The sequence below is a fragment of the Microtus oregoni genome, unplaced genomic scaffold (assembly GCF_018167655.1).
Source record: "Microtus oregoni isolate MIOR12 unplaced genomic scaffold, Mior012 000017F_ref0000208, whole genome shotgun sequence".
Lineage (NCBI taxonomy): Eukaryota > Metazoa > Chordata > Mammalia > Rodentia > Cricetidae > Microtus > Microtus oregoni.
Genome location: NW_024543076.1, coordinates 698701 through 711116, shown reverse-complemented (window position 1 = coordinate 711116; position 12416 = coordinate 698701). Strand labels below are relative to the sequence as shown.

The 12416-nt window shown below is 44.4% G+C and overlaps 1 protein-coding gene across 3 annotated transcripts in view; it reads left to right on the top strand.

Annotated features, from left to right (window-relative positions):
* The window catches only part of Invs (inversin), a 146866-nt gene that overhangs the window by 103316 nt on the left and 31134 nt on the right, over positions 1-12416 (top strand). For all 3 annotated transcript variants that reach the window (XM_041667844.1, XM_041667843.1, XM_041667845.1), the window contains 4 exons: positions 350-459; positions 2874-3045; positions 6087-6242; positions 6658-6887. In XM_041667844.1, coding sequence (XP_041523778.1) covers positions 350-459; positions 2874-3045; positions 6087-6242; positions 6658-6887 — 668 coding nt within the window. The remainder of the gene's footprint in view (positions 1-349; positions 460-2873; positions 3046-6086; positions 6243-6657; positions 6888-12416) is intronic.

The window sequence follows — 12416 nt, the reverse complement described above, 5'->3', positions numbered from 1 at the left end:
GCAGACGCCGTTCATTTCCGTTAGCTCAGCTGAGCAGTAGCAAGGAGCTGATGTTCAGTTCTGATTGGGTCAGAAAGCAGAACCTTAGCCTGATAGACAGTGAAGCCAAGAAGCCCAAGGCAGTGCCTAAGCCTGGCAGTTGCCACCACTGTGCTTTTCCTCCCTAATGAAGCCCCCTGTTTTCAGAGTCTCAGCTTTCCCTTCTCTCTACCCCATCACAGTGTGCAGGGAGACGGTGGAAGGGGCTGCACTGGGAGCTGTTTGAAACCATTTTAAATGCTACTGAGTGCTAGTATTAAAAATGGACTCACCCCTTTGTGCGAGATAACTAACTTGTGTCTGTTCGCAGGCCATGCGCAGATCGTCCATCTCCTTTTAGAAAGAAACAAGTCTGGAACTATCCCTTCCGACAGCCAAGGAGCAACACCCTTGCACTACGCAGCTCAGAGTAACTTTGCTGTAAGTTGTGGTTCCCTTTTCTCTTAATAAAATGTTTTATTTTGATATAATTGTAGATTCATTTGCAGTTACAAGAAATAATATGCCATGATCCCTTGCCCCCTTCCATCAGCCTTTACTAACAAGAGATGGAGTGCAGTGTTACAAAGAGGAGGTTCCACTGAGCTGACTGAGACTGCAGCACTCTGACGGACACACGTGTGCCGTGTTGACGCAGTGGTTGCCCTTAACCGTTGCCAGTCTGTCAGCGCCGCGTGCGGGTCATGGTCTGTGTGTTTATAAGGCTGTTCGTCTCTTGCAAGCTTATGCAGCTTTGCTTAAACACTTGGTATAACTTTTTGCTTTATGGTGAATGCACTGTATTATTATTCTGTGACTTTTATAGCACTAGGGACATTTAGTGTTCAGAAACCCTGTAATTGTCCTGAAAGCAGTGCAGCAAGGCTTTGGAGCTGGAAAAACCAACTACTGGAATCCCAACTGTGCAGATTGCTAGCTGTGTGACCTCACACAACTTTCTTAGCCTCTCTGAGTCTAAGCTTCTTCATTGATAGTATAAGGATACCTATATGTCTTCCTTCAGAACTGCTAGAAAGATTAGAGCAAATCCATGGCAAGTGTCTACTGCACCTGGCGTAGAGCAGGTGTCCACACGGACCCTGTTCCTATGGATTATGTACTTATGAGAGCAGGTGTCCAAACACAGACTACATTCTTATGATTCATAGTAATGATTATGAATTGTGTACATCTGAGAAGGCCACAGTGTGAATTATTGTTTCTAGAAATCATGAGTGTTATCAATAGTTCTTTCCTGATAGTTCTTCATGGATCACAAAGTTTATTCTTGTCCATTATGTGTTGGGTTGTCTCAGCAGCGTGATGGTGTGCAGATGACACAGAAACATTAGAAGAGGCCACTGCTGGTTTCCTGCCTTCCTCACGGGTGTTCAGGGAAACTCTCAATAGTTCTGACCTGGGCAGAGCATAATTCCCACTTCTTGACCTCAGTGTTCTGCTAAATGTCTCATTTTCATTCCCTTCTTACTCTCTGTCTTATCTGCTAGTGATTTTATTGCTTTTCTTTTAAATAGGTCAGAAACTGATGGGTGTCCTTTCTCTGTGATGAGTACATTGTGTGTCTGCTCTCGGGATGGGCACAGGCTGTCTGTATACTCACAGTCTTAACTTCTTGGCCTCCCTAAAACATTACTCAGTGCACCACCTAGAGTTTTGGCAAACCATTATCTTTTATTATCTCGGAGAAGTGGTTCTTTCTTATCATGGAGAGGAAGTCTCATGGCCCAAGCTGATGGGTCTATGGAAATGAACACTCCGTACATAGCTCAGCATATCCTGGGTAGCGGGGTCATGGCATTTCACTTACAGTTCCTACAAGATGAAATGGCCTTGCCCATGATCGTGAGCCAGATTTCAGACTCCAGCTTTACTGCAGATACCAGTAATTACAGACTTTGGATGGGAGCAAAAGAGAATGGTGGCGCATTGCAGGTGTGTGCTTTAGGTGGTTTGCCAAGTCCAGAGTTGATTTTTAATAATTATGCACATTTTCTATGCTCTATTTCAAGCCCATTGATTACTTTAACTTCTGTTAACTCCATATAAGGTTGCTATTTTCTTTTTGAAAAACACCAAAAATAAACAAGCAAAATCAGGAAATAGTTTTAAAATTAGAAAGCCATATCATGCCTTGGGCAGACTGCTGGGATTTCCTGTTTTACTTCTGTTCCTGTACCTGTCACCAATATTTATGTGGTTGTAAACCTATGCTACTTCCAGGGTAAAACAAGGACTAAATTAGATGAGACTTTAAATGTATTCTTTTTCTATTGTTGTATTGTGTGGGTGTTCCCTCTGCAGGTATGTCTGTACCAGGTAGCTTCCTGGAGCTCTTGCAGGGCAGAGTAGGACACTCGATTATCTCAGAGTGGACTTCCTGATGGCTCCTAGTCTCAGTGCAGATGCTGGGAACTGAGCCCAGCAGCTAGTGCTCTTGACTGCTGAGTTACCTCTCTAGCCCCTGTGCTTTCTATGAAATATTAAGAATCAGCTGCAGAAATTTCTCTCTGAAGCCCTTTAGATTCATTCAAGCAATAGTTTTCTGATCTTCCTAGAAAACTGAGTTTTAGAAAAGAGATTATTTTCAATGCAGAAATATTAACCTAGGTATAAGATGCTAAGATGCTCAGCTACACAGCACTCAAGCTTATGGAGCAGCATAAGCAAGGCCCTGGATTTGATCGCAGCCCAGAAAACAACAATAGTAACCAAAACTGCCAAGCATTATTGGGTCCCCATCCTTAGCTTCTTTATGGAATCACCTCTAGCAGGTGCTTTATTGCCGTGGAGAATGTACCCACTGCTGTGGTGTTTCAGATGAGGTTTTCTTACAGGAAACAGTAAAAGTGTTTTTAAAGCATCCTTCAGTGAAAGACGACCCCGACCTGGAGGGAAGAACGTCCTTCATGTGGGCAGCAGGGAAAGGCAGTGATGACGTGCTCAGAACTATGCTGAGTCTAAACTCTGACATCGACATTAACATGGCAGACAAGTACGGAGGCACAGGTAGGAACTGGCACATGGACTCAGCCTGCTTCAGATGCCAAAAGCTGCTATCAAATTTATAAGACATAACTTGAGATCATTGTTCCTAAGATAATATTGTTTGACTTAGCTTTTCACTCGTTAAACTTGAGTTTGCCAGGATCTTACTCCAAAGGCTTTATTTCTTCCAATTATTGTGGCTAAAATTAGTATAGCTACCAGGTGAATTTTAGCATCTGGTTTATAGCTTTGGCTGCACATTAGACACAAGATAGAAACTTGTCTCCTCACTAACTTCCATATAAAAAAGTATGGAAATGTGGAACTATGCATAGTTGGGGTTGGAGAGATAACTCAGTGGGTAAAGCCCTCGTCATGCAAGGGTGAGGAGCAGAAAAGGTGAGTGAGCTGGAGGCTCACCAGTAATCCCTCTGCGTGGGATGTGGAGACAAGGAAACAGCAGAGCAAACTGGCTAGCCTGACTAGCCAAAAATGTGACCTCCAGAGTTAGTGAGAGACCCTGCCTCAGTGTGCAAGCGGAGCACAGTCAAGGAAGACAGCAAAGTCAACTTTGATCGTCAGCCCATGTGTGCACACACATGCGTGTACACCTGAACACATACATATACAAAAACTGCATATTCACTAGCTACTACCATTTCAAATTGTGTTTCTAAGGGAATGCACATCTCTAGATGTATTCTCAAGTCTCTCTTTCTCTCTCCCTCCCTCCCTCTCTCCCTCCCTCTCTCTCTCTCTTTGTTTTTTTGTTTTTTGTTTTTGGAGACAGTTTCTCTATAAATTTAGACCCTGTCCTGTCCTGAACTAGCTATTGTAGACCAGGCTGGCCTCGAACTCACAGAAATTCGCCTGCCTCTGCTTCCCAAGTGCTGGGATTAAAGGCATATGCCACCCCCACCACCGGCTCAAGTCTCATTTTTATGCTCTTTCTAAAACTCGAGTAGCATGTCTCCATACGTATGTCCCATTTAAGAGAATGTCCTGTAACTCTAGAACCTTCACTGCTCTACAGGCTCCCATCAGTTCTCACCAGACTCTTGCTTTAGTTTTAGAGCCCTGTCACTATGTGTTGGTTGCTGCAAAGAGATGTGTTTTTAGCATCCAGGATGAACATGAAGTCTCTCTTTTGTCTGAAATCCCAGTTGCAAGTCAGAAGGAAAAGAAAATCACCAGCACAACACTGAGTATGCCAGGCCTCAGCATCCACGTACACACCCACGGCAGCACGTGTACACGCACGCGCACACACACACACACACACACACACACACGGCAGCACGTGTACACGCACGCACACACACACGGCAGCACGTGTACACACACACACACGGCAGCACGTGTACACGCACACACACACGGCAGCACGTGTACACACACACACACCCACAGCAGCACGTATACACGCACACGCACACACACGGCAGCACGTGTACACGCACACACACACACACATGGCAGCATGTGTACACGCACACACACACACACACGGCAGCACGTGTACACGCACACACACACACACCCACAGCAGCACGTGTACACGCACACACACACACGGCAGCATGTGTACACGCACACACACACACACACACACGGCAGCACGTGTACACACACACACACACACCAATGGCAGCACGTGTACACGCACACACACACCCACGGCAGCAGGTGTACACACACACACACACACGGCAGCACGTGTACACGCACACACACACCCACGGCAGCACGTGTACACACACACACACACACAGCAGCACGTGTACACGCACACACACACGGCAGCACGTGTACACACACACGCACACACACACCCACGGCAGCACGTGTACACGCACACACAAACACAGCAGCACGTGTACACGCACACACACACCCACGGCAGCACGTGTACACGCACACACACACACACGGCAGCACGTGTACACGCACACACGCACACACACGGCAGCACGTGTACACGCACACACACACACAGCAGCACGTGTACACGCACACACACAGCAGCACGTGTACACGCACACACACACACGGCAGCACGTGTACACGCACACACACACACGGCAGCACGTGTACACGCACACACACACACGGCAGCACGTGTACACGCACACACACACACACACGGCAGCACGTGTACACGCACACACACACGGCAGCACGTGTACACGCGCACACACACACACACGGCAGCACGTGTACACGCACACACACACCCACGGCAGCACGTGTACACACACACACACACACGGCAGCACGTGTACACGCACACACACACCCATGGCAGCACGTGTACACACACACACACCCACGGCAGCACGTGTACACACGCACACACACACACACACACGGCAGCACATGTACACGCACACACACACCCACGGCAGCACGTGTACACGCACCCACACACCCACACACACACACACACACACGGCAGCACATGTACACACACACACACACACGGCAGCACGTGTACACGCACACACACACACGGCAGCACGTGTACGCACACACACACGGCAGCACGTGTACACGCACACACACACACACACACACGGCAGCACGTGTACACGCACCCACCCACACACACACACACACACACAGAAGCACGTGTACACGCACACACACACACCCCACACACACACACGGCAGCACGTGTACACACACACACACGGCAGCACGTGTACACGCACGCACACACACACACGGCAGCACGTGTACACACACACACACCCACGGCAGCGCGTGTACACGCACACACACACATGGCAGCACGTGTACACGCACACACACACGGCAGCATGTGTACACGCACACACACACACGGCAGCACGTGTACATGCACACACACACACACGGCAGCATGTGTACACGCACACACACACACACGGCAGCACGTGTACGTCCAGAGAGAGGGAGATTTGGATTGCATTTAGCCACAATCAGGTGGAAATCCTAAGTGAAAGAAAGAAAACATACTTAAAGTTAAAAGGTAAAGTCGTTTTGAAATTTTATTAGTTACTTTGGCCTCTCTTGTTTTTAAGCTTTACATGCTGCTGCCTTGTCTGGCCATGTCAGCACTGTGAAGTTATTGTTGGACAATGATGCTCAAGTAGATGCTACTGACGTCATGAAACATACTCCACTCTTCCGAGCCTGTGAGATGGGACACAAAGATGTGATTCAGACGCTTATTAAAGGTTGGTTGATACAAGAACTTCTATTAGGACTCACACAAAAGGTGGGCATTCTAGCTCACTTTGTGTGAAACATGGTTTGATTCACACACAGAGCCTCGGAGCAGAAAGTTGAGGAAGAGTGCCCACGTGGCAACAAAAAACTCCACCTATACTTGTAGCTCACCTGTTGGTGAACATTTGATTTCAGAATAATCACTTTGCTCTCACACCCCCAGTTTCATTTGCTGAGAGAGAGTGACTCCCCACCTCTCCAGAACTTGAGGGATACTCTAAAGCTCTGGCAGACAGTGGAGAATATATAGAAGTAGTGGGGAGAAAAAGGCTTTCAAAGGACATTGTTATGTTTTTAATCTTCTGTTCCTTCTGATGAATGCTATCGACGTTCGACATTCTCATTGCAGTTTTGCTTTACTAGGCGGAGCAAGGGTAGATCTGGTTGACCAAGATGGGCACTCTCTTCTCCACTGGGCAGCACTGGGGGGAAATGCCGACGTCTGCCAGATACTGATTGAAAACAAGATCAACCCAAACGTGCAGGATTATGCAGGAAGAACGCCTCTGCAGTGTGCTGCATACGGAGGGTACATCAACTGCATGGCTGTGCTCATGGAAAACAGCGCAGACCCCAACATCCAAGACAAAGAGGTAGAAACTCGGGCTTTCTGTGCCGCCAGCTCCGTGGTGCAGAGCTTTCTTCTTTGCTATGAATTAAGTAGAACAGTTTATCACTTGGAGAGAGATGCTCTTCATTTGTCAATGTTCTCTTCTAGTGCTCATCTATATCTGTATATTATTAACATGTATATACACTAGAAATAATTTTTAAAATGTTTGTAAAATATATGCATACACACACACTTACACACACACATGACCTTACAAACTGCCTTTTGTTTGCTTAAAATTAGCACTGGCATTTTCTCAGCTGATATATAATCTTTCTCATAATCATAACTGCTTGATATCCTAAAATGCCAAGAGCTTTATATTCAGTGATAGTTCATTCAGCCCTCACAGCCATCCTATGAAGTAGCTACTGTGCTACCCCACTTCCCAGCTGAGGACAACTTCAGTAATTACTGTGGTGATACCAGTTGAGAACAGGGAGCCTCTAACCCAAACTCAGGAGTTTAGTGATTAGCTCCCGTAACAGGACACTTCTCTACTGTTTCCAGAATCATCTTCATGAATTTACCTTTCTTCTTTTGGATTGCTCCCTTAGAATAATCAATCCCTCTAAGTAGATTACAGAATCAAAGAAACAAGTGCTATACAGTGTGATCAGTTGTGGTGTGTGTGTGTGTGTGTGTGTGTGTGTGTGTGTGTGTATGTGTGTGTGTGTGTGTTCTATTAGAATCCTATAATAGTTTAATTCATCTTTCCTCCTCTATGCAGTAAGTACAGTTTCTCTCAGTTTACCTAGAGGGCTGTCTTAATTCTAAAGTGCTAGCATAAGTCATGTTTTCCAAGTCAGAAAACAGATTCCCCATTAACTTCAGAAATTTTCTCCCAAGGTTGTTATTTTATGTAAAAATAATATGAGTAGCTGGCAAGATAGCTGAGGGGGGAAAGAGACAACTGACTCCTGAAGCTGTCTGCATGATGGAACAGGTGTGCACATATGCTAAATAAATACATATATAAATGCAATAAATGCTTTCCAAAATTAAAAGTAACATAAGGTAAAATATGTAAACTGTGGTCCTTGTCCCTATATTAGTAGGAACGTATTGTTTATAATTTAGGATATCTTTTGTGTTTTGCCAAGTGGGCAGTTTCTTACATACTTTTATTAAGCAACCTTCTAGTTCTATTCAGTTTTATATATAGCATTTTGGAATAATTTGTTTAGAACTATGTAGGATCTCTCAGATGGTTCTGAGTAGAATTGGTGATGCTATCTTGAACTCATTCTGGCTTCTCAGAGATCTGGCTTCCAATACTTCACCATTGTATGAGACTATATTTCTGGTTGTTAAGAATTTTTAAAAATCATAGTTAGAGCCAGGCAGTGGTGGCGCACACCTTTAATCCCAGCACTCGGGAGGCAGAGGCAGGCAGATCTCAGTGAGTTCAAGGCCAGCCTGGCATACAAAACGAGTTCCAGGACAGCCAGGACTGTTACAGAGAAATCCTGTCTTGAAAAACTAGCAATACCACTTTTGGGTATATACCCAAAGAATGCTCAATCATACCTCAAGGCCATGTGCTCAGCTATGTTCATAGCAGCATTGTTTGTCATAGCCAGAACCTGGAAACAATCTAAATGCCCCTTGACCAAAGAATGGATCAGGAAAATGTGGAACATTTACACAATGGAGTACTACACAGAAGAAAAAATAATGACATCTTGCGATTTGCAGGCCAATGGATGGAGCAGAAAACATCATATTAAGTGAGGTAACCCAGACCCAGAAAGACAAATATCATATGTACTCACTCATAAGTGACTTTTAGACATAAAGCGAAGAAAACCAGCTTACAATTCACAATCCCAGAGAACCTAGACAACAATGAGGTCCCTAAGAGAGACATACGTATATCTAATCTACATGGGAAGTAGAAAAAGGCAAGATCTCCTGAGTAAATTGGGAGCATAGGGACCATGGGAGAGGGTAGAAGGGGAGGAGAAAGGAAGTGAGGGGAGCAGAGAAAAATGTAGAGCTCAATAAAATCAATTTTAAAAAATCCTAAATCTTAAAAAATAAAAATAAATAAAAAGAATTAAAGTTGGAAAGAATTTAAAACAAAAAACAATCATAGTTAGATTTATATGAAATATTTTGTGCACCTACTAACACAGTCCCATCTTTTTCGTCTCTCTTCTGTTGATATAGTGGGTCGTGTCGACTGAATCTTGTTCTGATGTTAAGTCTACCCTCCAATTACAGAGTAAGCCTTGCTTACAGTATAGTATTACCATTATATGTGGGGGAATTTACTTGCTAATATTTTAAGGCTTTGCATCTTATATTAATAATCTCCCTTTCTTATTTCTTGTCGTGTTTGTGTAGGGAAGAGTTTCTGACCTTATAGAAAAAGACTAGAAAGTATTCCCTCTTCAGGAATTTGAATGATACTGATACTATGTCTTCCTTAAGTGTATGGAATAATTTTGTTGTTGAAGTCCACTGGTCATGGAAATTTTCTTTTTTTTTTTTTATTTTTCGAGACAGGATTTCTCCGTAGCTTTTGGTTCCTGTCCTGGAACTAGCTCTTGTAGACCAGGCTGGCCTCGAACTCACAGAGATCCGCCTGCCTCTGCCTCCCAAGTGCTGGGATTAAAGGCGTGTGCCACCACCGCCCGGCTGGAAATTTTCTTAATGCATAATTTGTTAATAAGCAATCCAGCTTGTTAGTGGCTGTTAGACTATTCTGTTTCCTAATAATTTTCTTTCAACTTTGGTAAGTGCACTTTGTTGGGAATTTTTTATCCATTTTATTTAAAGTTTCTGTTGTATTTATAAAAAGATGATCATATCTGCACTTATCTATATTATGTTTTAGGATTTATAGCTATTTCCCCAGTAAGTGTATACATTGGTAATATGTATTCTCTCTCTCCTTTTTTTTCTTTAAACTTTCCACCTGTCTTTTTCAACCCTTCCAAGGACATCTGTCTTTGCTGATTTTCAGCATTTTAAGCCTATCTGATTTTTGGATGGTGTTTGCTCTCATCTTTATTTTTCTGCCTCCTTTTTCCCTCAGATTTGACTTACTCTTGGTTTGGTGGGCAAGTACTGGTGTTAAGACAAGGTCTCCTGAACTCGAGGCTGGCCTTGAGCTTGCTGTATAGCCACACATGTGCTGAACTCTTTCCTCCCATCCTCACCTCCTGAGTCCTAAGTGCTAGGATTATAGGTACTCCCTTTAAAATATTATTTTCTTTTAAAGACAGACTCCCACCTTGTAGCCCATCCTGGAACTTGTTATATACCTCAGACTGACCTCCAACTCGAGATCTTTTTGGCTCAACTTTCTGAGTGCTGGGGTGTTAGATTCTTCAGGTGAAAATTTCAGTTCTTCATTTTCTCGGTACTCTTGTCTGATGTTTGCGTGTCGGCTGCCTCATCAGTGCACAATCCCAATCCCTGCTTTAGCTGCCTTGCGTGCCTTTGGCTAAGTCCCACCGTCACCGCCATACAGTGATGTGTTTGACTAAGTCCCATCAGGATTGGTATTTTCGGAATTTTCCAATGACACCCTCCCTACTCCCTTTGAGTTATTGGGTTATGGTTTTTTCCCCTGAATACCCCTTCTCCAAGCTACTCAGTCGTTGAACTCCTCTACCCCTGCGTGGGAAATGAGTTTTGGCCCCAGTGCACTGGTTCCTGTCCTGTCAATAAACCTCGTGTGATTGCAGCAAGGACAGTCTCTTGTGAGTTCTTGGGGGGGTCATGTTATCCTGAGACTTTAGTGAAAGTTTCCCCACTCCGGGGGTCTTTCACTCCCATAATCCTTCCTCTCTTTCTTTCACAGGATTCTCTGAGGTCCACCTAATGTTTGACTGTGGATCTCTGCATCTGTTTCCATCAGTTGCTAGGTGAAGCCTCTCTGATGACAATTGGGCTAGGCAGTAATCTATGAGTATAACAGAACATCATTAAAAGTCATTTCATTGACTATTTTTTTGTTAGTCTTGTTTGGTTCTATCCTAGGTCTCTGAGCTATTCCACCTCTGGGTTGTCAGTGGTTGGCTCCCTCTCATGGCATGGGTCTCAAGCTGGATCCTTCATTGGTTGGCTACTTCCATAATTTCTGTGCCGCCTTTACCCCAGCATATCTTGTAGGCAGAACAAATTGTAGGTTGAAGATTAAGTGGCTGGATTGGTGTTACAACCCCTCCACTGGAAATCTTGCCTGGTTATGGGAGATGGCTGGTTCAGGCTCCATGTCTCCCGTTGCTAGGAGCCTTAGCTAGGTCACCCTCATAGATTCCTGGGAGTTTCATTTCACTAGGTTATCTCTTTCCAGAAATGCCCCTGATTACAGTTGTCTTTCCTGATACTCTCTCCATCCTCCCCCGACCTAATCACTCCTGTTCCCATGCCCACCCCCCATACAGGCCCCTTCCCCATCCAGCTGTGATGTCTATATTATTTCCCCTTACAGTGAGATTCATGCATCCTCCCTGTTACTTAGCTTCTTCAGGTCTGTGGATTGTAGCATGCTTATGCTTTATAACTAATGCCCACCTGTAATGCGTACATACCATTTTGTCTTTCTGGTCTGGGTTTCCTCACTCAGGAAGATCTTTTCTAGTTTCATCCATTTGCCTTCAAATTTCCTGAGAGGGCTGGAGAGATGGCTCAGTGGTTAAGAGCATTGCCTGCTCTTCCAAAGGTCCTGAGTTCAATTCCCAGCAACCACATGGTGGCTCACAACCATCTGTAATGAGGTCTGGTGCCCTCTTCTGGCCTGAAGGCATACATGTAGACAGACTATTATATACATAGTAAATAAATAAATATTAAAAAAAAATTTCCTGAGAAATACTTCACTGTGTAAATGTACCACATTTTCTTTATCCATTCTTTATTACATGCCATTTGTACTAGTCAGGGTTCTCTAGAGGAACAGAACTGAAATATATATTCATACACACACACACACACACACACACATATATCAATATATATGGGATTTATTAGAGTGGCTTACAGGCTATGGTCAAGCTAGTCCAACAGTGTTGTCTACCAACAAAAAGTCTCCGAATCTGGTAGTTGTTCGGTCCACAGCCCTGGTATCTTAGTTGGTCTTCAGTACACACCAGAATCCTGAAGAAGTAGGCTCTAATCCCAGTGATGGGATAACTTGCCAGTAAGAGGAGGGCAAGCAGACAAAGAGAGTAAGCCTTCTTCTTCCATGTCCTTTATATAGGCTGCCAGCAGAGGTTGTGGCCCAGGCTTAAGGTGGATCGCTCCACTTCAAATATCTGGATTTGGATTCACCTTATTTAGCTTCTCTAGGAACATGAATTATAGGCTCAATGTCCTTTATTTATGGCTAGAAACCAAATATGAGGTGAATCCAAAGACAAACACATAGGCATCCTCAGGAATATTAACCTTCATCAGGCGATGAAAGGAGACAGAGACCCACACGGGAGCACCGGACAGAAATCTCAAGGTCCAAATCAGGAGCAGAAGGAGACGGAGCACGAGCAAGGAACTC